At 44.9% G+C, this 27,864-nt stretch overlaps 2 protein-coding genes across 4 annotated transcripts in view; one reads left to right on the top strand and one right to left on the bottom strand.

Moving 5' to 3' along the window:
- MDGA2 (MAM domain containing glycosylphosphatidylinositol anchor 2) overlaps positions 1-27,864 on the top strand; it is a 267,795-nt gene that overhangs the window by 165,910 nt on the left and 74,021 nt on the right. For all 3 annotated transcript variants that reach the window (XR_010622915.1, XM_065748210.1, XM_065748222.1), the window contains 2 exons: positions 3,856-4,185; positions 14,223-14,516. Coding sequence is in view for 2 of the 3 variants with exons in the window: in XM_065748210.1 (XP_065604282.1) it covers positions 3,856-4,185; positions 14,223-14,516 (624 nt within the window). In the remaining variant the exon portion in view is untranslated. The remainder of the gene's footprint in view (positions 1-3,855; positions 4,186-14,222; positions 14,517-27,864) is intronic.
- On the bottom strand, positions 10,647-12,299 carry LOC136055422 (inositol 1,4,5-trisphosphate receptor-interacting protein-like 1). Its single transcript, XM_065747174.1, has 2 exons — positions 12,267-12,299; positions 10,647-12,176 (listed from the first exon to the last, which is right to left on the bottom strand). The coding sequence occupies exons 1-2, from the start codon at positions 12,297-12,299 to the stop codon at positions 10,647-10,649; spliced, it is 1,563 nt and encodes a 520-aa protein (XP_065603246.1).

The raw sequence follows: 27,864 nt of genomic DNA, 5'->3' as shown, positions 1-27,864 counted from the left end.
ACCTCTCACATTTTGATGGGTAGCCCTATATCTCATTTAATGTATCTCAGCCCGTCTCTGTGATGGAAGCCTTCCAGCAATGCTTCACACGTAACCAACAGTGCAGTGAAAAAACAGAATCCATTGTATGTTCAGAATCCATAGCTGGTGGGTTTGTACCAGGCTCAGTCCAGGTGTTCCCAAGAGGTCTGCGTAGAATACATCCCATAAATCAGTGAGGTTTGAAGTCTTCTTGGAAATCACATTCAAGACTGCTGGAGAGGTCTGCTGACCCTATGTCCTTTTTCCAAAGGCAACCCTGTTTGCTCTGGGTCTGAATCTAGCTTAATGGGGCCCTTCGATGCTACGACAACTTTTCTTTCAAGGGGCTGAGCAGGGTCATCCCAGCCCCTCCTGTCTCTGCCAACCAAGAGTGCCCTACACTCTGACTCATACAGCCCTCTTCTTCATGAGCATGACTGACAGTGGTTCATCCATTCAGGAGGTTCTCTGACACTTAAGTCATGAAGCTTCCAGTGTTTGATTTGGAGTTTCATCAGTCTAGAAAAGGACATCTGAGTTCAATTTCCCCTTCCTAAAAAAGAGTTCTGGAGATGGGGAGGGTTGGAGAAGCATGTCTGCCCTGTGCTCCTCCCTGCCCTCCAGCTCCACGTGAGTACAGCTGTCAGAGGCTGCTGGGCACCTGCTGTTGGTTTCCCAAGGACATCTTCCAGTTACAGATGGTGATTCTCACATCCTTTGATGCCTCATTAGGAGCTCCCAGGAACACGAATTAATAGTGTTTATTATGTCAGGGTGTTTGTTCTGGTGATGGAGAGTTCATGGATTTAGGTTGTTAGTGATGCTACCGTAAAGGCACTGCATTGTAAAGTCAAATTTTCTGCTGATTTTGATGGCCAAAGAAGACAATGCTGATGGCTGTGCAGGTTGTGAAGCCTTGGAGAATGCTTAGAGAAACAGGAGACGCTGACTTTCAGCTACAGATGGTCGTTAAACAGCTGTTGGAAGTTTAATGCAGGGAGTTCGTGGCTGCTATTAGTGATGGATGTAGGGTGTCTGCTGACACTGCTTCTGAGCCTGTTCCTTTACCTCAGAATTTCTCAAAGTTCCCTTCTCTTTACCTGCATGGTACACTGAGACATGACCATGCTCCGAACTTCTTGTAGAGAGGAGAAAAATATCCAGGTTAGGTGCACACTCCTTGGTGTTTAGAGTTTGTGTAAGTGAAAGATGGCAAGCATTAATGTGACTTCTCTATCAGACCTCGTTATTCCTTTACAGCAAGGAGAAACTGCTGTAATTAGTGCATGAGCACTCAAAGCTTCCAAGAAAAAAAAAAGTCAGAAATAAAAATAGCTGATTGAAGTTATTAGCAAATATTTCTTGTTGAAATGGGTTTGTTGTTTTTTTTTTCCTCGTCTGCAAATTATGTGCATAATATATTTGCTGATATTTTTTTTTTTTGGTAGATGCAAGCATTCTTTGTTCTTCTGTTTTCAAACAAAAAAGTTCAGCTTGCATTTCAGAGTTATTTACTCTGATAGTTCCTAACTGTTGCACGATGTATGGCTCATCCTGTGGAGTCAAAGCATGTGTTAATTCTGCTTCCCTGGGAACTGGCTGCGGCTTTTAGAAGGGAATGATAGATGCTGAATAAGGGCCAGAGCGTTGTCGTGCCAACGTAGTCTTGATAAAATTCATGACATTTTCAAACCCCACCAGTTCTTACCAGCATATCAACCACTTGGATTTTTCAGTGCGTAGTTGCAGCTAAGTGACAGCACTTGGGCTGACACCGTGTATGCCAGAGCTGAGCAGCACAGCGAACACCAAGGCTTCATTTGCTGTTCAAGAGGACCAGCGTCCTCACAGGAGGGGTTTCTCATGCCATGTGCTTCTTTCCTGCACTGAGGAATGAAGGAAAAACAACCAGCTGACAACTAATTCATTAAATGTTAATTATCCTCAGAGTCACGGAAGTGCAAATTCAGCAAAGTGGTTGTTTGTCCAAATTGTTGTTTTGTTCAAGGAGCTACCGAGCTAACAACATTGAGTCTGAATGTGGCATTTTCACCACTGGCAGAGATGTGAGGATCCAACCTGCTGGGCTCTCTTCCCATCCTTGGTGCCTCGTGCATGACTTTGTATTTAATGTTTTTATGCTCTCTGTATGCAGCAAGTGCAGACCATGGGTTACCCAAAGTATGGGATGCACACACAGGAATTTCCAGCTCACAGCCTTTGCTTTTTTGTAACAGCATTGCACTTCACGGACTGTACGTGTATAAATACAGGAGGCCAGGCAGGAGAGTGCTGCTAATACATCCTGTTCTCACTCAGATGTTTCTTACCTGGGTGCTGATCATGGACTGGGAAGGCAGAGAGAGCAGGAAGCAACCCAGGGCAACCTGGAAAACATTTCAGTTGACCAGGAAGTCAACATGATGAAGAGAAATGTGAGATGTAAATGGCTGTCTTTCAGTGCTTGCGTTCAACCTCGCTATTTGCTTCTAACTGGTATTTCCTAGCTGGTGTTCTCCTTGTGAGGCTTTCTAGATGGAGATAGCATATATAAGCTATATGCATGTGTATGTACTTAAGCAGACATATATAGGGGGATAGAGATCTTGAGATTATGTAAGTGGTATTTTGTATTCGGTACATGAGAATATATTTGTATTTGAAGATCTTAATGGCTGATTCTGAAGCACTTGTCTAAAAATAACTATTGAACCAAGACTGTTTTATAGCAACCAATTTGCTGTCGTAAATGGTTGCAGTTCTGGATTGCTTCATGCTCATTAAAAGAGTGACAAGAAAATTCAAATAAGTGACTTGGCATATTATCTTGCTCTTGTATGTTAGACTGATGAGGAAATGTGAGTTACAGATGCTTGTCTTTCCAGGAAGATGGTGAGGAATGGTGTTCCCTGGGTTGGCAGGGAGCCCTCCTGAGCACTAAGCCTGCCCCTGGGGTGGCCACCAGAAACTTATCTGCTTTATAGTTCCCATCTGAAACGCTCAGACTGCCTTATGTCTGCCTTACTGGAGGCTAGAGAATTAATTGTGTACTGCTAGCTTGAGTCATCTTGGATGGAGATAGAGATCCTTGGGACGCTTACTGTGGAAGTACAACCATGGTACTCGCGATGGGCTCTCTCGTGGGGTTATATCTCAGAAGAGCAGCTTTTTGCCTTTTACTACAGACTGGTAGCTAGGACCTAATAATGATATCCTTTCAGCCCTGCTGCCTTCAGGAGGTGGCAGCAGGCAGCCTGGGCAGAGCAGGGACAAGAGAGCCCTCCAGGCTGCCACAGGGAAGAGCCATAAACAGGAAACAGCCATAAACCAGGGCAGGCTGTAGCCCTGGGCATGTGTTATCTCTTCCCATTGAACTAGCCGGCACAAAGCTGTTCTGCATGGCTTTGTTTGTTTCCAGGTAGATTGGAGGTGATGCTACTGGTTCTATTAGTGATATTAAGGTTGATATCTCCGTTTTCTCTCATTGCTCTGATCGCACAGGAGTGAGGAAGGGATTGTAAGGACCTCCAGAAACGGATAACAAAAATTGGTGAATTGCTCTGGTTACTCTTCAGTTGTCAGGAGCTTAGCATAATTCAGGCACTAGGAATCCCTATTTTTCGTTTTGGAAATAACAAATGTTTTATCAGTGAATGCTCTCTGATGATATTTGAATAAGATCTCATCCTACAAAGATGTGCCAAGGGTCTGCGTGGGAAGTTTCAGCGTTCCCAGTGCATCATATGAGAGATAAAGTGAAGCATGAAGCTAAGTTGGTGCTTTTTTAGACTAAACAGTTGGCTTTTTCTGTTTGTTTTTTTCTGCATATTTCAGCCTTAAAAAAAGGACGGTTTTGGATCACTCCTGACCCATATCACAAAGATGACAATATCCAGATTGGGCGAGAGGTGAAAATCTCCTGCCAGGTGGAAGCTGTCCCTTCGGAGGAGCTCACGTTCAGCTGGTTTAAAAATGGGCGCCCTTTGCGAAGCTCTGAAAGGATGGTCATCACACAGACCGACCCTGACGTGTCACCTGGCACCACCAACCTGGACATCATTGACTTGAAATTCACAGACTTTGGGACGTACACGTGTGTTGCATCTCTGAAAGGAGGCGGCATATCCGATATCAGCATTGATGTCAACATATCCAGCAGTACAGGTAAGGAGGCTTTCTCTGGTTTTGGTTTTACATCTGTGTAGCCAAGTTATAGCTTTCCTTGACTCCTGGGAAAAGGAGGTGAATACACAGGGTGCTTCTCACCACAGGGATATCCAAATGGACATAAAACAGGGGCTGAGTTGCTTTGATTAAAACATAAAGTGGTATGTGTGCTCTTATTGTCAGGAAAGTTATTGCTTCTGAAAAAAGATTTAGGCCTTTATTTTGGACTTCCAGGCACCCGGAGTCATGAAAAAAATAGCTGGTAGGGAATTACACAGAGAAGTAGGTGGGTGTTGTGTTAACCAGACTGAAACCATCCAGCTGCTCTCATTGAACAGCGAGTGCCAAGAACAGCGGAAGGAGCTCTCTCTTTCTTTAAGATTATCCACTGCTTGTTGGTGAATCATGCTACTCCCAACAGGCAAAAAATATAATGTACCTACTATGCATATTTCCAGATCAGTGACTGAAATGGCTCTCTTTTGGATGAGCTAAAACCTTGGCTATACCTTGACTGATAATAAATGCCTTGTTGTGGCTGTGGAGTAGGACTATGTAACACAACATTAATTCTCTGCTTTTCCTTATCTCTTTGCTAATAGCTTGCTTATAACCAACACATTTCTCAAGCTTTTTCCCCCAGTAGTTGAGTTTAATAACTGAGGTAGCCCATGTTAGTATCATAAACCGGGGAGCATTCTGAATGCAGGAGCTTTTCCTCCTGAGAAGTTAGTTAAAGCCAGAAACAAGGGTTGGCAGTTGATTTCTACAGAAATAAAACAGCAAACAGAAACAAGCCAACAAACGCTTTTGTTTTCAGAACGCTATTTAATGTTAAAATGCAGAGACAAAGAGTGTAGGTATCACAACTGCTGTCTGTGTTGGCTTTTCTGTGAAGCACTGCGGTGCTTCCCTCTGACTGTGCATGTTACTTGCTGGGGTAAGGCATGCAGTGCACGTTGTTTAGATGTGACACAAGAAAAAACAAAACTGAAAACCATTTTTGTATCGTGGAAAGAAAATGTTAGAGAGACATCTTCTGACCCCTTTTTTTTACCAAACACATTCAAGTAATCAGTTTCTACTTTTTCAGAGAGATTATTTGCGCTCTTTTGCATCAAATATGTCATATTTTTATTATTCAACTCTTCTAATATTGTTTTTGTTTCACAAGTACATATAGTATCTGAACAGTATCTCTTACAACTTGATAAATTATTGCTTAGATTGTAATCTTGGAACCTGCTGTCCATCCTCAGTAAGACAGCGGTGCCAATAGGAGAATCGTTTTGCTTGCTGATATTGCACTCCAACGAAGAGCTGCAGCATGCAGGACTTCCTTGGGCCAATGTAGGTACACACTGGCAAACTGTTCTGGTTTGGTCCTGAGCAGACAGCTTAGGAGAAACTGAGGAAAAGAGGTTTCCCAAGCTGACCTGTAGGTTCATAGGTTCATAGGTTTCGAGTGTATTGCACACTCAGCTTTATCAGTGACATGGCTGAGATGAGAGATGAATATGGAGATGTTCTGATAGACATAGGGATCAAATAAACCAAATGAACTCAGGTAAGTCCGTGGGTCTGGACTGGAAGCTTCTAAGGGAGCTGAGCAGTGTCCCTTCAGGGACACTTCATCATCTTTTAAAATGATGTCCAGTGAAGACTGGAAACATTCAAACTCAAGCATTTCTTCTAAAAAGGTAAGAAGGAGATGTGTGGAAGCTCAAGCAGCCCAGCCCCCCCTCAGTCCCTGCAAAAGTCAGGGAGCAAATTGTGCCTGGCCCAACCTGGCTGCCTGCTGGGATAGAAACCTGCATCTGTGGGCAAGGGAAGGGAGGGGAAGCCGTTCACCTTGGCTTCAGCAAAATCTTGAAAGTAGATTTTGTAGCTTCTTTGTGGATAACTGAAGTCTAGTGTGGAGAGAGCTAGAACTTGTGTTGTAAAAATGAGACGCAAGGAACTGTGGTCACTTGATGCAAAGCCAAATTTTGCACGCTGTTCACCTCTGCAGTATTTCCACCCTGAAACATAACACATACATATAAACCTTGCAAGACAGGAGGAAAACTCCACACATTTCATTTAGTTCTGTTATTGCTTTGAACATGTTTGCTTCTTTTTTGAAATAGTTAGATGGCTGTACTTGTAACCTGGTCACAGTTCCCACTGGCAGTGATGGATGATGTCAGCCCTTACAGACACTGCCCTGCAATACTCGGGGAAGAAAAACCCAGCACTCGGAATCGGCCTCGTTTAGCATCTTAAAAGAAGTTCTGCCTATTTGTGTGACTTCATTACCTGATTAAGCTGAAGCTGTAATAGTTTCAGTGCACATCTGAAGGTCATAACTGATTCATCGAGAATCATGACTGCCGTGGTAATTGTGAACATAAGGCCTGAGTGCAGGCACGTTTTTCCAAATGCCAGGGCTGGCATTGGAGGCACCCTGTGCTGTGCCAGGTGCTGCTTTGTGGGCTCGGGGAGGACTCCCTGTTCCTGACGTCCACCAGGTTCCTCCTGGAGCCACAAAGCCAGGCAGAGGGAGTTGCCTGGGATGGCTGGGTCTCTGGCAGCAGCAGGCTGGGCAGGGACACCGAGTGATGATGTGCTGGTGTGCCAGCCTCCTGGCATGCTCGGTGTCATGCTCCAGCAGGAGTGTTTTTTCCCTTTCTCTTTTGTACTTTCAGCAGGGAAGGCGCGTGTGTACCTTGTCTAAATGGACCTGAAGTAATCCCCTTGCAGTTTCCCCACTGCATGTCTGTAAAGTAGGTCACCGAATAGTGGAAATAGAGACTCAAAGCTTGCATCTTTGTCCTCTAAAAGCCCTGCCAGCCATAAAACCAAGCCTGGGCAAATGTTGAATGACAGGATGGCTTTTCTGTGTGTGTATGTGTTGTGGGGGGTCTGAGGGCAAGAGAAGTTAATACTGCAAAAAAAAAAAACGAACAGCGAAACAGGCTCAAGGTAACCCACAAAGAGGTGAATCAGAGGAGTGTGTTTGTCTTCCTTTGTGATCATTTTCTGTGCCTAAATAATATTATACAAAGAAGGAAAAGTAAGGCTTTAGGTCACGTATATTCTGCTGTGCTCAGCGTGGGTTCTTTCTCTGTCCCTATCCCCCTAAAATCAGTATCAGTACTGCAGGAGACGTAATACCTGTCACTTCTGGCTTTTTCTCTTATCTTCCTCGTGAACAACACGTTGTGCACTGAAATGATTGGCACTTTCAAGGGGGTTATCTTAACTGTACTCTCGGGATGCACTGCCCTGAATTGCTGTCAGAAGGGCCGGGTGGAGTGGCTGATGCTTCAGGCAGCAGGTAGCAGTGACCTTTCTTTAACTGAGTTCTTTCAACTGTTCCATTCCTACCCAGACTGGGTACAATTAGATACTCCACGTGGTAAATACATCATCTCAGTTCTCCATCTCTGGGTGAACCTGAAGCTGTGCTGAGCGTGTACCACCCGGGTAGCCATGCCAATAAATTGATTTTGTTTCGCATGAGTGTTTCCGGAGACAGGCAGAGTAATTCCTGAAGAACTACTGTGTATGATGAGGGATCATGGCCTCAAGCTGCATCAGGAGAGGTTCAGGGTGGATGTTAGGAAACATTTCTTCTGTGAAAGAGTGGTCAGGCATTGGCACAGGCTGCTCATGGAGTGGTGGGGTCACCGTCCCTGGAGGTGGTGCAGAACCATGGAGATGTGGACTGAGGGACGTGGGCAGTGGGTGCAGTGGGAGTAGTTGGGGTTGGGCTTGGGGATCTCGGAGGTCTTTTCCAACCTGAATGCTTCTGTGAGGGATTTGATTTAGTAGTTGGGTAGGGATAGTGATAGGAGGATGGTTGGACTAGATGATCTTGTAGGTCCTTTCCAACCTTATGAACCTATGAACCTATGTGAGGCCACATGTCTGCCCTGCAGTGTGATGGGAGGGCTTCCGTGTTAAACTAATCAGCTATTAAATCATGAATTAATTAAATGTTCAGACTGATGTATTAGAATGCATGGCTGGGATCTGTTTGTGAAATATGTGTCCTTTGGTCATCTTTCTCCTCCTTTGATGATACAGAAAAGAGTTAGTTCTAAATGTTTATTAAAATCACATCACAGCCTCTTAGCATAATGAAAAAATGCTTTCCATGAGATAATTAGTGATCTAATAACACTGTTTGTAAACCTTAAGCACTGTCCAGAGTGATCATTCATGGGCAGCCCTGAGACACTCCAGGGGTACTACCAGAAAACAGGCAGACTTTTCATTATTGCAGCAAATTGATGATTTTTTGTGGGCCATTATCTTCAGAGTTTATCTTTGAAGGGAATAGGTGAACAGAAGGGACAGATAAATGCCATATTTTGTTAAAAAAAGCTTTCCTTTTATAGCTTGATTTTAGAGCACTTAATGTGCAGGGATTTTTCTTTTTAATTTTATGGCTGGGAACGGCCGTCCCTTCCCTCTGCACTGCTTGCAGCAGGGCTGGCTGTGTGCCTGCAGCCTGCCTGCCTCTGTCGGTGTCCCCATGCCAGTCAGTGATGCTAACCTATACCAACGTGACTCTTATCCCAGCAGCTGTCATGGACCCCCTCAGGAATGGGTGCAGAGCCCTCTTGTTCTTCAGTACACAGATGGGACATTTCTTTTACTGGGAGTTGCAGATGCTGATATTGACCGACAAAGCCTTGCTCTGAGGTATCATTGGACTGTTTTACCACAAGGAATGCTTGATAGCCCAACAATATGCCAATTTACTGTGACAAATGCATTACAACCAGTACGAAAGGCTAGGCCTCAGATCCTTAATTATTGTTACATGGATGATACATTAATAGCAGCAAAACAAAAAGTGAGGTCGACATCGTTTACAGATGTACTCCTCCATCTAAACTGCCACAGATCCATGGGGCCAGATGGGATCCACCCAAGGGTGCTGAGGGAGCTGGCAGAGGTGATTGCCAAGCCAAATTCTGCCATCTGTCAGCATTCCTGGTTATCTGGAGAGGTCCCACAAGATTGGAGGCTTGCCGATGTGGCTCCCATCTACAAGAAAGGCCGTAAGGAAAACCTGGGGAACTACAGGCCTGTCAGCCTGACCTCGGTATCAGGGAAAGTTATGGAGCAGATGATCTTGAGGGAGATCACACAGCACATCCATGGCAACCAAAGGATCAGACCCAGCCAGCACGGGTTCACAAAGGGCAGGTCGTGCTTGTCCAACCTCATCTCCTTCTATGACTGGGTGACCAGACAGGTAGATGAGGGAAAGGCTGTTGATGTAGTCTACCTGGACTTCAGCAAGGCCTTTGACACGGTCTCCCACAGTATTCTCCTAAGGAAACTGGCAGCCCGTGGTGTGGACAGGTTCACTCTTCTCTGGGTGGAGAACTGGCTGGAGGGCCGTGCCCAGAGGGTAGTGGTTAATGGAGTTAAGTCCAGCTGGCGTCCTGTTACGAGTGGTGTCCCCCAAGGGTCAGTTTTGGGGCCCATCTTGTTTAATATCTTTATTGATGACCTAGATGAGGGAATTGAGTGTACCCTCAGTAAGTTTGCAGATGACACCAAGTTGGGAGGATGTGTCAAACTGCCTGAGGGTAGGGAGGCCCTTCAGAGGGATTTGGATAGGCTGAACAGCTGGGCTGAGCTCAATGGGATGAGGTTCAATAAGGCCAAGTGCCGGGTCCTGCACTTTGGCCACAATAACCCCATGCAATGCTATAGGCTTGGGGCAGAATGGCTTGAAGAATGTAGAGAGGAAAAGGACCTGGGGGTGTTGGTTGATGCTCAGCTTAACATGAGCCGGCAGTGTGCCCAGGTGGCCAAGAAGGCCAACAGCATCCTGGCCTGTATTAGAAATAGTGTAGCCAGCAGGAGCAGGGAGGTGATCATCCCCCTGTACTCAGCTCTGGTACGGCCGCACCTCGAGTACTGTGTTCAGTTTTGGGCCCCTCACTACAAGAAGGACATTGAGGCCCTGGAGCGTGTTCAGAGAAGGGCAACAAAACTGGTGATGGGTCTGGAGCACAAGTCTTATGAGGAGCGGCTGAGGGAGCTGGGATTGTTCAGTCTGGAGAAGAGGTTCATAGGTTCATAAGGTTGGAAAGGACCTACAAGATCATCTAGTCCAACCATCCTCCTATCACTATCCCTACCCAACTACTAAATCAAATCCCTTAGCACCTCATCTAAACTTGCACCTAACATCTAAATGCACTACATGATGTTATGATGTGGAATACCAGTACCAAAAATTATAAAACCATGACAACTATTTGCCCCTATTTCCACTTCTCTTTACAACCATAAGCAGAGACACTGAGGCACCATGACACTCATCTCGATAATCAGTAGTTATCAGTCAGTCTAATCACCAGAAAAGGCCTCCCCACGGTGTGCTAGCAGGGAACGGCTGCTGTGTGCGGTGCTCCCGGCAAGCAGAGCTCTGCACGTGAAGGCCTCCTTCAGCATTCATGGAACTGCAGCCTGAAGATATCTCTCAGCACCCTGAAGTCATGCAATGCCTGGCAGTTGGCACTAATGTCAGTCTCCAGGTGTTGGAAGAGGTTGAGCGGCCTGGCTGCACGGAAGTTGTGCGGCAGGACAATCTCCTTGGGCACCTTCCGGTTGCCAAGGAAGAAGTGGTCGAGGCGTTTCTCCTTCAGGCAGGACTGCAGGTGGTACAGGATATTCTGCAGCCGGATTAGGAAATCCCTCCTGTGCCAGCTCTTCAGACTGTAGGTGGTGAGGAAGTGGAAGAAAACCGTCTTTATGGTGTGGATGGAAAAGCCAGTTCCCACCTGAATGTGGGCAAAGAACCTCAGGCAGCTCAGGTGGCAGCTCTTCGGTCCGGCTTTCCTGGCCACATACTGGAAGAATTTCTTTTCCGCCACAGCGAAGCTCTGCAGCCACACTGTGCTGGGCGTAAAGCCGGCCTCTGAGTTCTGGCTGCTCAGGAAGATGTCCGAGTGTCCTTGCTGCACCCCAAACAGCAACTCAACGAGGAGCTTCTCTCCGCTGGAGGTGTCTTTCAGCTGGAGCTTGCAGGAGCGGCAGGAGGGCAGCACCTGCAGCTTGTAGGTGTGCGCATGGGGGGTGACCGTCCAGACTGTTGGCACCTGTACGTTGAACCAGGTGACAGTTTTCTGCACATCCAGGTAGGAGCCAGTGCAGAGCGTGTGGAGGAGGCTGGGTTGCTGGATTCTGCGCAGCTTGCCAACAAGGTTGCGGAGGAAGCACAGCACGTTCCCCAGCAGCAGCCTCACTTTGCACATGCACAGCAGCTCCACACGGATGCAGGAGTTACTTGCCAGCACCATCCCTTCTGGGATGTCCACCTCTGGGATGAAGACGTGCCCTCTTGGGGCCTGCATGGGCACGAGCAGGCGGTAGACAGTGTCCTCCTCTTGCAGACTCCAGCCTTCAAAGGCACTGCCCACCCCAATGGCAGGCAGCAGCACCGGGAAGAAAGTGTCTGAGCAGAGATTGGTGAAGGCATCCAGGAGGTTGCTTATCAGCTCCTCCACCAGCTGGCACCTGTTGTCTCTTGCTTGCACCTTTGCCAGGGCACGCTCTGTGATCCGTCTGGTGTCTACAAACTTACAGAATTCATCTCTCTCACCCTCCTCTTCCTCCTCTGTCTCCTCTTCTTCCTGTTCCACCCATTCCTCTTCCTCCTGCTCACTCTCCACCTCCTCCTTATGCTGATCACACTGGTTCCTTTTGTGTAGCTGCCACATGATCCACAGCGACAAGAAAAGCATTCCAATCCAGAACCAGATCTTCCAGTAATGCAGCAGAGGAAAGAGCAGGGTGGGTATGTCCATCCAACTCCTGCCCACATTCCCCAGCTCCATGTCGATCAGCTGCGCCATCTGCTCTCGCAGATAGACCTCATACTGATGCATCCGCTCGAGCGTTGCGGCATCGTCATCAACACTGGCACTTGAAAACTGCTGCGCCAGCAAGGCTAAGAGAAGCACCCAAGCCATGATCTGCAAGAGAAGGGAGAGAGGGGCTCAGTGGGACTGGGAAGGATTGGCTCCAAGAGCCACGGGGCCCTTGGCTCAGGGAGGAGCGGGTACCAGGGAGCTGGGCGGCCCAGGGACCGAGGCCATCGCTGGCAGCGACGCTTCCAAGCACTGCCCGTGGCGCTCCCACAGGGGCCGGCGTTGGCACCGCGTCCCTCGTCCAGCCCAACCTTCCCCTGCAGCTGCACTCACCAACGGTCCAGGCCAAAGTGAGGCTGCCCACGGTTCTAAAGCCAGCCCTTGTATTGTGACACTGCTGATGTCACAGTGGGCAGCCCGGCCGCACCCTTTGACCCACCCTCTCAGCTGTCCTGGGCAGCCGTGGCCATGGCGTTGCCGCAGTTGGGAGGCATGTGTCCGGACTGAGCTCATGGGCACGGCCTTCACAAAGCACGTGGAAGCCTGCTTTGTTGTTCCTGTTCTTCCTCTTCCTTATGCTCTCCCCTCACTTCTTCTTTTTATTATCTTTATTATCTTTATTATCATTATTTCTTCTTTGATTTTCCTCTGAACTCATATGCCTACCCCTGCTGATAAAGGTTCTGTTAAAATAGGAAAGGGTAAAAAATTAGTGCCCCAGGAAAGATGTTGGGGCCTAAATAAAATTACTGGAGCTCTGTTTCATCTGCCCTGGCATTTGGATGTTCTTTTTTTGTTGTTTTTGTTTGTTTGTTTTTGCAGGGCAGGTCTGCAAGTGAATGAAGTTAAAATAAGGGGTTCTGTGACTCTGTTTGGGTTACACCTACAAGTGATGCCACCGTTTTGTAAGGCACAAATGGAAACTGCATATTTATATCAGGCTTTTCATATCTTCTCGTGCAACATTGCAGCCCTGCCCACCCCATCCCAGCTTCCTCAGAGCCAAAGGCAATGTGTGTGATCTGGAGATGATGAGTGACTGCAGAGATGATGCATTTATTTGCCTTGTGCTAAGGAAGAAGTTGCAAATTGGATATATAACCAATATAGATATGAGGAGATGGTGGCAATAATTGCACCTGGCGAAACAGTTTTCATCAGGCCTGCAAGGGTTGCAGCAGTTTGTAATTATTGAACATGGCCACCACAGCAGGGGGCTGCCTCCACCAGGAGGATGGTCATGGGTGCTCAGTGGGTTACCTGGCACATGAGCTCTGTTGACTTTGCAAGCATTGACACATGATTTTCTGACCAAGGACCCTGCAGCATCTCTGCTGTGATGAGCATTGCTAGGAGTTGGACGCAGTGATCCTCAAGGGTGCCTTCTAACTTGGGTTAGTCTATGATTCTAATTCAGAGTTGGTGGCAATTGGGGGTTGGACTCAGTTTTATCTCTCGAGGTCCCTTCCATTCCCTGCCATTATGTGAATCATGTTCTTGCCCCTTACTACACAGAGCAGGAGGGATAAGCGTGGCCGTGCCAAGTATTCCAGCCCACAGGTTTTACCTTCAGTTTGTTGGTCACAGTTCTTCGCCTATTCCTTCCAGATTTGTTAAGGCAAATATCTCTGAAAAAGTACAACTTGAATGAGCCTGCTGTGCTAAGGACATGCCAACTGCCTTTTGCTTCCAGGCTGTTGGTTCTGAGCTGCTTTCTAACTGGCCCTGTCCTTCCTCTATGTGGCCATTTGGAGCTGGATAAAATCAGCAGCTAGTTTGTTGTAAAAGAAAAATGTCCCTAGTTGCAAATACCTTTACAAAGGAAAGCTGTGATTCGTGGTGATAAAGGTCTAGCTGCAGCAGTTGTTCCCAGTGTGCTGATAGACACTGGTATGGCATTTTGGCACACTGGGTGCCTGCACGGTGGTGAGCAAGTTCTATAGCTGAGGCTGTTAAATCTCACTTTAACTACCTCAAGCAGATGAGCCCTCTGCCTTGTAAATAAAGTAGCATCTCACAGTCTTCTGGTACACATAATAGGTATTGCTCTATGGGTATACGTTATTTCTTGATACATAATTGGAACCGTATAAACAAGAAAGCCAGCTAATTTTTCTGTAATGCTGATTGTCAAACTCTTGTTTTTTGAAGTCCCACCCAATCTGACTGTTCCTCAAGAGAAGTCCCCCCTGGTCACACGGGAAGGAGACACAATCGAGCTGCAGTGCCAGGTGACAGGAAAGCCCAAACCCATCATCCTGTGGTCCCGTGCTGACAAAGAAGTCGCAATGCCAGATGGCACGATGCAGATGGAGAGCTACGATGGCATCCTGAGGATAGTGAACGTGTCCCGGGAGATGACAGGGACCTACAGGTGCCAGACCAGCCAGTACAACGGGTTCAACGTGAAGCCCAGAGAAGCTTTGGTGCAGCTCATCGTACAGTGTGAGTAATTTCTTAGCTTCTTTTCTTGCAGTTTTTCTGAGAAAAAGAAGTGGATCTATTTCTCCCTTAAATAAGCTGCAGTGAGAGTCTTAACAGTTGTTACGGTTTGGATGCTGTGTTGTTGGGCTCTGCAGCTCCTTGAATTCATGGCTTCAGTGTAAATACAGAAATAAAAATGCCATGGAAGTCCCATCTGTGTTTAAAAAAAAATCTACAGGGCCATGATTATTTTCCCAGTGCAAGTTTATTGCAAGTTTATTGCAATTGCACTGCTGGCATGTTCATGGCACTGCATATGAACATGCATAGAGACAAGAAATCTGAATTTCTTGACACAGAAACGAGCATATGAGGTAGGAGGACCTACTTTTATAAATGCATATCTGATTTCATTTGTTGAGAATGTAAAACCAGAAAGAAAAATTGAGAGCAAGAGCTGCTCCATCTCAGTTATCTGAGTGCCAGTCTGTATTGTTCTACTACAAAAACACAATCTACTTCTCACAGTCAGCATCAGGAATGGGAAACAAGACCGAAGGGGAAATCAGTAAATTTGGCAATGCTTAGTGTTTCCTGTTGGAAAATGAAAAGTTGGGTTTGATGAAAAGTTGGGTTTGATGATGTTTGTGGGGAACAAGGAGCTGTTCTTTATAAAGATGTGTCCCATAAAGATGTGCACTTCTGTTTGTTGAATTCTTGGTGCTTATTTTCACCTGCTTATAAAGCGAGCTATGCAACTTGCATCCTTTCCAGTTTCCAATGTCCAAGTGTAAGGGCAGATTTGCTTTTTAGCAGCATTCTGTGCACAGACCAACTGACCTCATTTGAGACCTTCACTGATGAGACAGGCAATGTATGTAGTGATTACTAATAGTCTGATTTTTCCAAGGTCTATTGTGTAGCAAATCATTTCTGCCCTTGATGACACGTTGTGGTATCTGCTGTGCTTCTATCAGTTCTGCTTCCTGGTGCAGTGGCACAGCTTTTTGTTTCAATTATTATTTCATTAATTTATTACAAAAAAAAAAAAAAGGTGATTAACAAAAAGTAAACAGAACGAAACAGTAGAACAAGTAAGAAAGAGCAGAGGATTGGATATGAAGGCTGTGCTGTGAATGGACGTGTCCCCTGGGCACAATTGGTTTGATGACAGAGGTGGCAGTGGCATGCCCTGCATCTCCATGGCATGGATGGCCTGAGAGAATTGCAGTCAGTGCTGGGGGAATGCAGTGAGCAGCAGTGCAGGAGCACTGGAGGGCTTCTCTGTGTCTGAATTTAATCAGGTGTGTGCCTGGGGCTGGATGTGTTACATCTGAGTTACCACAGTTTTGCTGGGACGTTTCTCTGCGATTCATTGCAAACATTAAAAACACAAGAAAAGATTCCTCGCTATAGTTCTGCGTTAAAGAAAATCAGAGCTGGGAAAATTTGCTGTGATGCTCACCAGCCCGTTGTTCCTGAAACTATGGGCTGGCACAGCTCAGGACAGAGTTGCTCATAGTACTGAGTGACTGTATGTCCTGGGGAATATTGCACTGAATCAGTCCTCAGTGGACCCAGTGGGGGGACTCCTGCCGACTTCCAACAGCATCCATTACCTGGTGGGTGCAGTGCTTGCACTGCTGTTGTATTACTGCATTTTATGGAGGAAAAAGCTCTTTCTTATGTATTTTTAGCACCACATTAGATGCAGCAATTCATGTATTCTGATGGAGATGAGAGAGACAACTTGAAAATGGTTGTAATGAACAGGAATATAACAGGCATTTACAGAAGAATTTTCTTTAATCTGTCCTGATTTAGATTTCTATATACTTTATTCAGATCCCAGTGAGTGACAGTTTGGAGCTGAATGGACAAAGCAGATGCTCTGTAATGCCTTGATTATTTTTCCAGTGGGAGGAAAGTGTGTCTGTCCACAATGGCTTCAGCATTGTTTCCACGTTCAGCATAGCATTTATTCAATTGTCATAAAAACCAGTTCTTTTCAGTAATTTTGTAGTATTTATTGTATATCCTTCTATTGGTTATGAAAGGAAAAGAGATTTATTGAAACATTCAGGTATTAGCTCATTCCTTTTGGTTCATATATGGTGCGTGGATGTGTGATAGCTTGTGGAACACTGCAGCTGCATACAGTCCTGTAAGAGTTTGTGCAGTGGGAGGAGGACTTTGCCTCACCACAGTGGTGTGTGCTGCTCTGTTCTGTACCAGAGGGCGAATCTTTCAGTATTCCTCAATTCAAATTTCAGGACTGTTGGTAAGAATAAACACAGAAGTAAAGACATTTTCTTAATCTGCCCTACCCTCAGTTCATCCTATCAGTTTCAGAGCCTTTCCTCTCTCCTGTTTTGCTCCTCACTCTTTCCCCACCTTCCCTTTATCCCCACGCTCAATAACGTCGGATTCCCAGCCTGTGATTTCTCTAGAAAAATAGCTGCTTTCTCTGCTTTTCTGTAGTTCAGCTTCAAGTCCTGCTTAGAACTTCAGCTGTTTCCCATTTTCCCTCAGATGCTAAAAATTGTATTAGAGAAAAGCAAAAGCATTATGGGAAACAAGAAGTGAAGGAAGACTGGGCACCCTAGGCCCAAGACTGTTAGGCAAGGCGTTGATGTAGGCTGTGGTCACTGTGCTTTGCAGCACGCTTCAGAAGCCATGTGTTGTTTGTCACAAAGTGATTGTTCAGTGGTAAAATGAAGAGAAGAAGATATTTGAGGACTAGTAGAGTAGGTTCATGAGAGGAATGTATTTGAGAATCTGAATGATCCAGCTGTAAGGTACTGGTGCTCCCTGTGTGGCTTTGGAGAGCGAAACACCTGAAGAAGGCAGCACAGCCTGTCCCAAGGAAAGTGTCCTCGATGGTTTTCCTTTGTCCCAACCTCTCTACCCATGAAATGTAGATAACGTTTTTCTACCCTGGAGGTTTTCGAGATGAGATCCTGAGGATGCTACAATAAAAGAAGATGTGAAGTACCCGATTTGATCAATAAATCTTGTCTCCTTTGGTTATTGCTATATATTATTACACCATTAGTTATTGCTTTTATTGCCATCCCAGGCTGGTTCCTTTTTTGTATGTTGGCACTGGCCTCAGGCTGTGGTGTTTACTGATTTTGATCTTCAGTGTTTGATAGATCTGGTGAGTCCTGCTAGTGTTTCTCTGAGAGATCTGTTAGGAACGTGGAAATACTGCAACAGCATCAAGAAGTTGCTAAAGCCCAAAGGGCAGGATTTGATTTTTTAGTATTGCTGTCGTGTCCACCTCCTGTCATTTCTTGCTGCTCTTCTTTATCTTCTCGCCATATTTAAACAGGTTTAAATGGCATGAGCAGGTGGACTGGGCTACACATGTGCTCCTGAAGGAAGCTGCTCCCAGGAGAAGAGCACTGAGGAACTCAAGCAGGAGGCACTGCCTGCAGCACTGACCCTCATCTTGTGTGCAAATTTTGATAAATAAAATCAGTAAACGCCCGCTGTTGGCAGACAGGGTGCTGTCCAGTCGTCATTTAAATGCACCATTTCTACTGCTGGAAGAGAACACTCTGGAAATAAAAATGCCATCAAGTACAATATAATCAAATGTTTACATCGTGTACCTTATCAAGTGATGATAGTGGGAAGGACACAGTCATTTGTCACAGTGGACACTGCTGCATCTTGGGCTTGCCTTTCATATATTGTAGTTTTACTTTGGTGCCATATAAAATATTGTTTATAATATAAACTGTTTTCCAAATGCATTGCTCTCCAAGTACTTGTAAAGCCTCTTAAAACATCAAACATATTTCACAGTAACCTGGCTGGCAGGGCACTCAGCCACACTGTGGTGAATTTTCCTTTCAGTGTGGGTTCTGGTCTATGTATGTCAGTCCTACTCAGTAATAGATTGTAAACAACGAATGAAATCATGCTGAAAGGGGATGTCCTTCAGGAATTAAATCTGAACTGGAACGGAGCTAATTAGCAAGAAATATGAGCCTGAATTATGATCTCAGGTGCATCATTCCAAAGCTGGAGTGAATCAGTGGGGCATAAATTAGTTGTTCTGGTTTTACATCAGCAGAAGACAGCTCAGAATCGGGTCCCCTTTGTTGTGACTGTAGATGTCATTTGCAGGTGAAGATGGGAAACATAATAATCTTTTATGCCTTAGGAGCAATTTGGCAGCTCAAAATTTGCCATATCTGTGACTGTCTAAATATGTGCCTGATGAACTTTTTATATGTAAATATATCTTATGTTAATAGAGTAAAAGTTTTCATGCAAAAAAGAATAAGGATGAAGTGTTCTCCATCCTAAACTGAACTAGAAACAACAAGCTGAAATCTCATGGAGGGAAATGGAGATTTAGGAAAGGAATGATGAGAAACAGAAGGCTGCTGCCTCATGGGCTCTGAGTCCTTGGTGCTTTTCAGACCTACAACTGGATGGGCAAAGCCCCACGGGCTGGGCAGGGCTGGGGAAGCTCTGATGGGAGGTGTTCACCTTGAGCTCTCGCTGTGCCCTGCGTTACCAGGAGCACAGCAGCAGCTCATTGCTTCACAGGAGTTTTGCTCTTGACTTCTTCATCCCTACTGCTGGGCAGGAGCAGGCGAGGTGTGTGACGAGGGAGAATCAGCGCCACAAGCAAAACTTCAGGTGAAATGGATTTTTTCATCAGCCTAAAAATTGTTAACTGTGATAGTGTATTATAAAAGGGTTTGTCAGTGAATCTTTGTAGGGAGATGAGCAGCTGAGTGGGGAAAATGTCTTTATTTTTAGTTAACCATTGACTCCTGTGTTTATGCATGTTGAAATGATAAAGGCAATCTGAATCATATTCTCTAGATTGATGCTATTAGCGTTCTTTTTTTTCCCCTTATGTAATAAGTGTTCATTTTAGTAGAAGAAGCTGATTAATATTCAGAGCAAGTTTTATGTAATCCAATACATCCCCAGACTGTTTGGTTTATTACTTTCTGAAGTACCTCCTTTTATAGGTCACTGTTCTCTGTAGGTGCGGTTTGGTTTTGATGGAGAGAGGTCATGCAAAAGGAGAGCTAGAATTGGATTTTACTACTTCTATATTTCTGTGCTATTTTGAATTTTATTTTTGAGCATGGGAATTAATAACCGACCTAAACAACTTCAAAACTTCCAAATCGACGTTGCTGCCATTTGCCTTTATGGCATTAGCTTGGTCTCTGAAGTGGCTGTCTCTCACAGAGCACAAGATGCACAGTGCCTGAGTGAGCCTAAAGATTCCCTCTCCTGCAGTGACAAATGTCCAGGTATTGCTGTCACTGTCTTTGTGGGTAGATTTTCCAGGTCCTCGGTTCTTCGTTTCCAGAAAACTCTCTTACATAAAACTGTTATATAAAAAAACAATGGTCAGCAACTCTTGCAAGCAGCTTCTCCATGCAAGTTTAGATAAAGAGCCATTTCAGCACAGCACGTGAGCAATTAGGGCTTTGTATGTAATTTATCTGAACGTAGCAAGGGAAGAAAAATATAGGGAAATAACAGATGGTTTGAGCAGCAAAGTGAAATACTGGGAGCTTTTTGACATTTCACAAGGTCAAAGGCAGTGCATGTCTAGTGACCTGGAGTGATAATGAATATGCAAAAACTGGCAACGTCGAAATCATAATTGCAGATGAGATCACTTGGACTTTTTTTCTTATTCGATATTAAAGCTATAGTTGCTGAGAGAGCTTCCTGAGATGTATCTTTTCTTCTTAGGAATTCCAAAGGAGAGCGTAGCAGCAAATAGCCCAGAACCTAGAGCATGAACACATGTGGTAAATACTGAATTATTCACAGAGGTTTCTTTTTGACAATTGATGGTGTGGAGGTTGGCCTTAAACCACAGAGAACTTCACTGCAGTGTTTGAGGAGCAAAGCACCAAAGGTGCTCTTCTAGACAGAAGTTGTGGGGGCCTTCTTTTGGTGGCATTGGTTTTTCATTTCAAGAAATGAGAAGAGGAGCAGGAGTAGATCTAAGTCTTGCACACCTGAATTTACCACGTGCAGAATCAGAACAGGGTGCCTTCCAGTGCTTTACATCTGATGGGTATGGCTTCCAGGATCTGAGTAGTCAAAGTGATAGCCTTGAGAGGATGTAATCCATCAGTGCACAGTGATTCTTCCATGTTTGTCCACAGAAAATCACTCTCTCTTGTATGTGTGCCTTTTCCCTGTTGTACATCAAGTGAGGCAGATATCCTTCTGTGATGTTTCACCCTCCTGCTCACCAGTATGGGCTTTAGGACTGGCTAAGCAGCCCCTGGGTGCTGCCTTTTCAAATAATTTGGTGGCAGATATGAGGGGATAAATCCATCAATCCCAGCTGCTGGGTGGGAAAGATTGTTTAAATTCATGGTGAGGAGGATGGAGCCAGTGCAAGAGAAGCTACAGGGGAGAGCATCTGCAAACCCCGATAAGAAGCTCCCTGGCATTTTGCAGCTTTGGCATCCCTGCAGATCTGGGATGCTCAGGGTATCTGGCTGCTGACTCACGTACAGGGCTTCTCTAGTGCAATAGTGAAGAGCTTTAGGGTCAAAGTGATGCTCCCTCCCACTGCGTGGTGTTGCTACAGTGCTGCCCTCACTGCTCTGATTTGGAGGGTGTTGCTTTCACGATTCTTATGAGGACACACAAAACAGAAACTCCCTTCCCAGAGCAGATGCTGCCTAGCCAGGCAGCGTGCCCAATGAGGTGAGTGGTGGTTCTTCAGCTTGCAGGCAAGCAGTTGGTTCCTGCTGTAGGTGCTCACTATGTGGAGACCTGATTGTAGGTAATAGGATGGGGAGAAAAGCTGGCCAGGTCCTGTTTAGAATAAGCCATGTTGTAATATAATGAAAGAGAAACCATCTCCACAATTAGTATATCAAGTGTTTGAGTGCACGATCATCTCTTTTGCTGAGTAAACAACTATCCTCTATCTTAACTTTTGAGTGTTTCTGGCTTTAACACTCTCATGAAGTAAAATCTTCTAAGGGAATCTGTGTGTTTAGGGAACGACTGCTATTTTCTAGCAGATATTTTTAATTATTATTATTCAGACATTTTGTCCACTGCTGCTAAGTTGAACTTCTGCAAATCATTTTGCCTGCGGAGAAAAAAAATGGTTTCAGCAGGCACATTCCTTTCACTCAGCAGCAGGAGCAAAATTAGACCTCGATTGTGCTGGTACATAATCGTTTTGGGTTTTTTTTTTCTGATGGAATCAATCCAAGGGATGCTGGACTCATTACAGCAGTCACTGTGATGCTGTGAAAGCCAACAGGCTCTTTGTTGCTGTGGGACAGTGATGCTTTTTCAGAGAGCCTTCTTTCTTTGGGTCATTCCCATCAAGCTTTGGATAAGCCCATGTTGACCATTTTGCATGAGACCTTCCCTCTTCTCCTCCCATCAACAAACAAACAAAAAAACCCCAACCCAATACATATGATGAATCAAATAATCACTGAGATTAATGGGAGTTTTGCCAAAGAGCATGGCAGACCTCTAGGTCTCAGTAGGATGTGGGCTTTGCCCTGCACTTCCCTGCTCTGCTACCTTCCTGGGGAGCCCCATTCTGTTCAGTGCAGGCAGGTTTCAGCTGCACTGGCAGGCATCAGTAAGCTGCACGGGTTGAGGGAAGTTTATGGCAGAAAATTCCTGGTAACGGGATTTCTCATGCTCCCCTTCTTATATTCAGAAGCTTTCCACATAATAAAAGGGAAATTTCACACCTTTCGTGTGCTATTGAGCTAGTAAATAAAAAGTCTGTCGAATAAACAAAAAGGAGGCACAACCTACCTATTTTTAGAGGAGTTATCATTTCTGAGTATTCTGGGACCTTGAGAAGGTACTCAGACCGTTCACAATTGATACACATTCCTCACTTTTCCAGAGTCCTTTGTAGTTTCTCAGTCCATTAATAGACTCTCTCATCAATAAAGCCATTTTTATACCTCCTTGTTTTAACTGACAGTTTCCCCCAAGGTGAGGCAGCTTATTCAGATTTATTTCATCATTCATACACATTATTGGTAGAGTTTCTCTTTTTCACTCTGCAACAATGAGTGCGCTGTGCCTGTCCTCATTTCCCCATCTGCAGCAGGATGGGTACACAGAGGGCAGGGGCACAAGGAACATTGATCGTGGTTGAAGTGATGCACTGGGACTGGAGCCTGCAGCAAAGGACAGTTGGTTGTCCTCTTGGAGGTCCTGTTCAGCACTGGAAAGGCCAACAGATGCAGTTTCTTTTCTCACCTATACTGTAATGCTAATTACGATGCATTTTGGCTTGCAGTTCAGACTGTGAAGAAGCTCATTATTTATTGAATGATCTCGTTGGACATGTTTTCCCTGTATTGTATGGCGTACCCTCAACACAAGCTATTGTGCTTTGAGAGCTGCAGGAGAACATGTATCTCTGCATATCTTCCCTATTTTAAGCCTTTTCAGGTGGAATGACAAGAGCAGCTGTTACTTTTCGTTGTCCTTTTCAAGCGAAGTTCTGTAACCCTGAACTCAGAAAACCAAACATCGTGCTCTGTCGGAAGGAGCCGACCTTGTAAAGTTACACTAGCAAAAAAATATTCAATATATGCAGGCCTAGTGCTTTCTGCAGGTACCAGCCTCAAGGCAGGGATGCTCTGGAAGATGCCACTGCCTTGAAGCAGCTATGCCTGGCTCCTGGAAGCAGCTGAGCCCACACAGCCTCCACACACTCCCATCCCTACCCTCAAGCAATTTCTCATTCAGATTTCTTTTCTCACCGTTTAAGCTCATTAATTTTTGTCCCATCTGTAGCAGGCACTAAGAGCACTTTACCCTCTTTTGGTTGCTCCTTACCTAGTTACTATCTGGACACGTTTCCTACAGGTTTTCCTTACACGCTGGATCCGCTTAGATGGGAACACCGTTGGATTTTTCATCCCTTCTCCTCGATGGATGAAACTTTCTTGAAGCCTGGGCACACCTATGCTCCTTTCTGCCTATTTCTGACGGGTATAGCTTTGCTGTGGAGCCAGCCCTGTGCCCCCAGCAGAACACTGCACATCAGCACGATGCCACAGATTCCTGTTCAAGCTGTAATCTGTTGCAAAGCCAAGCTCCTTCGTACCCCTCAGTCATCTGTGCTGTCTTTGTCCAGCTCTTTTTCCTTGTCTGAGCATCCAGCCTGGATACAGCCAGATGCACACTCCTGCAACGTGACCTTCATGTGTGATCATGAGTCACTGATGAGGACTGGTGAACATGTGATGAGTTTCACATCACCCTGTGCTCATGTTTCCCCACCACGAGTGACGTTTCTCTGGCTGGAGTGTGGCAATGTTATCTTAAAAGGCATCAGGTGTCAAGCTTTGGCCACAATGCCAGACATCAGCTGTTTCTCCCCAGCAACCCATCTCTTACATTCTCAAAGAAGGAAATTAGATTATTTTTGACGTGGTTTGCCGTTGTCAGATCCGTAGTGACAGTTACTTATCTCAGAGTTATCATCCAGGCACTCACGAATTAGTACACTGCTTATTGCAAAGTCTTTCTGGGAAATTAAGCTGTCTGGGCCATATCTTTCTAGCTCCTCCTCCCATCCCTCATTCTCAAGCTGGAGATTGGATTCTCTCTGTCCTGCTCATTGCCTCACCCTGATTTGAGGGTATCGTATCTTTTTGATAACAGAGATTATTATAAAGAGATTAAAATTCATTCAGACTTTTCACGAAGCCTAAAGGCTGCATGTTTGTGACTTCTGCCTCCACAGAGGTCTCCTGGATTCTGGACATACAATTCTAACGTTGTCCCTGACTTTATTGAGCCATTTTATTTATTTAGCCATTATTTCACACGTCCACAATTGTACTCATGTTTTCTTTGGACCAGAAAATGTATGTATCAGAAGAGGAAAGCAAAATAAATCCTGCCTTTATTTAAAAAAAAATCCTATTTAATTTAAAATAATCAACCTAGGATTGGTTTATTTTAAGCCATTTTCTGCTACATTGATGTGTACCTTGAAGATACAAAACCAGTATTTCCTAGTGATGAGCACAGTGATAGCTTCAGTGATGGTGGTATTTGGTTCATTAGGGTTAAGGCAGAAGGGAATTTAGTCTCAAATGCCAGAAGTAAAGTTAGTATTTGCCTCGTTTAAATTCATGTGTGTTTGTGTTGCACTTCTGCCTCGAGTGTTAATGAAGCAACGTATTATCAGATCCGTGATTCTTTTAAAAGTGTTCCTTGGTTTAATAATTCCTGATGTCATAATTTTGGATCTATTCAAAACATCCAGTTTGCTGTTGTATTTCAATTTGTTGGTCAAAAACCTGAAGACAAAGAACTAAAAACAAGTGAGTTTCAGCTTCTCTTTGCTCTACTCCTTTGTCATCAGGACACGGTGGTTAGAAGATGGAGAGTCTCTAGAAAGACTGTTGGCCTCTCCTGTGCAGTGATTCTCCTTGTGTACACCTCGTAATTTGTGAACCTTATGGAGCTTTGAGTCTATGAGACCTTTGCATTGCTCAAACATTTGACACATTCCGTCTAACCCATTGGAATTTTACACTGGATCAAAACAAGGCTGTGTTGACAGCACACAGACATCCTGACTGTGAAGACACCAACTAAAATAGGAACATTCACGTCAGGTCACATAGGGAAATGAATGAGAAACATCCTCCCTGGTTATGGCATTTTTGCCATGTGAGATAGCCACACAGAGTCTGTACATCTACAGCCACATTTTGCTAATCCTCTATTCACGCCGTTTCCCAGAAGCTCAGACAGCTTTGTTTCTGAAAATTGGTAATTAGCAGCTTATTCCTTTTCGACATATTATCGAGGATGATTGCCACAACCCATCTCAAAACTTTGTGGTTCTTGTGATATCACTTAGTCTGGGGCTGGTGCTTCTTAGTGCCTCCTTGAAAAGGAATTTTAATAGTTGCATTTTTTTTCTTCCTTTTGCTGAAGGAGGAAATTAGCAGTTTATGGCTACTCTAAGGGCCTTCTTGATTTTCTTTTCAAATCAAGAAGGGTTTCTCAGGAAAAAAAAAAAATTATCTATGTCTGATATGTAATCAGTTTCTGTCAGACTGGAATTCAACAGCACATACTTGCTGATTACATCTAACGAAAAAATGTGCCCTGCTCCCAGTCAGCTCTGAGGTCTTTGTGTGCCAGTGCATATATGTTCTTGCAGCACGTACATGCATGGTAATATCATCCTTATCAGCTGATGTTCCCAAGGCCGTGTCAGCACTGTGCCACGTCCAGGATGAGTGTGGTTGGCATGCTGAGCATGCACAGGAAGGTGATGTTGCTGGCATTATAGGAGGTAGGAAAACGCCCAACTACCTCTGCCCCTTCACATTTTAAAGGAAGCCTTCCTGTAATTCACTTAGGAATGCCATATATGCAGTCTGATTCCTTCTTTCTCATTAAAAAAGTAAATACACGTGCATATATGTATTTTTATACAGAGCAACCAGGCACAAAAGGAAGTGTGCATCTCCATACTATAGTTATGCTCACTTTTCTTTCTCTACAAAAGATTTTCTAACTCTGGTCAATAATTTTAGCTAATTATTGCTAACAACAGAGCACTAAGGAGCTCATGCGTACATATTGTATTAAAATAAATGGCTGTAATGGTTGTATAGAGTACAGAGACTTTATCACTTTCCCCATTTCAAAACCTGTGTGGAAGCCACTTAAACATTAGAGAATCTATGCAGAAAATAAGGAGCGAGGAGCACACAACAGCCATTCATTAGTGCAGCAGAAATGCTAAGTCACAGCTTGAAGCAGCAGTGGAGCACATGCTGGGAAGGCAGAGCCAACCCAGGGGAGCTCAGGTGAATGCAGTGCACCTGAGTGAATGGAAGGGACGGATCCTGGCTCCACCCCTTCCCAGACCTCATTTATGGGTTGGCAGTGGAGGCAGTGGTATTTTGCTAGAGATCCCTGCATACCTGAGGCTTTGGGGGGAGGTAAGCAGCTTTTCTGCGCCCATGGCTGTTGCATTTGAGCAAATCCTCACTTATTGAAGCTGTTGTTGCTGTGGTTTTCATTGTGTTACAACAAGTTCTGCTGCTCCTGCTGTGACTTGCTTCACTGGGGGGTTATTATTGTGCTGATTCTCAGGGGGTGTGGAGCAGAAGAAGGTAGTCACAGTGTTAAAGATGAAGAAGAATAGGTACACTCCAGACAAGAACGTGCCTGACCTCAAGTTCCAGCAATGCTTTCAAAGAAAAATCTAACTTAAGTGGAGAAGATAGAGATTGTAGGGCAAACTGCATCATTGGCTTGATGAATACCAATGGTGTTAGAAGAGTTGGTAGGGGAAAAAAAGCACAGCAATAAAATAGTATAAATTTTTGGGTAAGGGAGATGTGCAATCTCCATTTGTATTTGCTCTGCAAAAACATGTTTTATGTCTCAGAACCAGTTTGTTCAGGCATGTTGAGCGAGCAACTAAAGTGACTGCCTCAGAAAGAAACAGCAGAGTTTGAAAGAGAAGTGTTACTCTGAAGAGAGGAGCTCCTCAAAAGGCAGAGCAGGGAACAGCTGCGTTCAGTGTCTCAGTGTCTGGGGTGACACAAAAGTTGGGCACGTGTTGGTGGACATTCCTGGTGCTGTTTGCTAAGATCCATGTGCCACAGGACAGTTAAAGGTACTCCGTGAAGATGTCCTGTGGATGCTAGGAACAATTCACTTGCACTGCTCTTGCACCTTGCCCAGGCTTTTGCTTCTCATTTTCAAAAGTAAATTTAATCAAAGCCCAGCAGCAGGCAAATGCCAAATGTGCATCATTCTGCTTCAGCAGAAGTCTGCCTGGGAGGTATTGTTTGTGTAGAGGGAAATAGAGTTATCATACAGAAAGGACCTCCTTGGTTTTAGAAATGCCAGAAAGTCTTGTATGTTAAAATGAAAGCTGCTGTGGTTGGAGAAGGAGGTAGATGCAAACAGCAGTGAAGAACCACTGCTGGCAATTGTAATGCATACAGAGAAGGGTCTGCTGGGCTGTGGTAGGTAACAGATGTCACCAATGTATTGCTGGCACGGAATGCTGATTGTATGCCCAATGGAGAGACAACTATCTCTCTGAACCTTTTCACAAGACAGAGTTGAGACCTCATCTGTGCATTTGAGTGCATGTTCATGGTGATTGGACTTGAAATGGAACACATGTAAAGTAAGGCTTGATGGTACAGGACAAGATGAGAATTTGTGAGGAAGTACCAAGAGATGCAATTGCTTTCTGAACATAGAGGGGCTGTCATAGAGGGGAGAACCTCTGAAAAATAATGTAGGTGCAAGAATATGTAGGTATCTGCATATTAATTGTAAATGCATGTAGATTTTTAATGATTAC

This window comes from Cyrtonyx montezumae, unplaced genomic scaffold (assembly GCF_038088225.1).
Source record: "Cyrtonyx montezumae isolate F1298 unplaced genomic scaffold, pur_monq_1.0 scaffold_10, whole genome shotgun sequence".
NCBI lineage: Eukaryota > Metazoa > Chordata > Aves > Galliformes > Odontophoridae > Cyrtonyx > Cyrtonyx montezumae.
The sequence above is the reverse complement of the archived record's forward strand: the minus strand, read 5'-3'. Positions and strand labels throughout refer to the sequence as shown.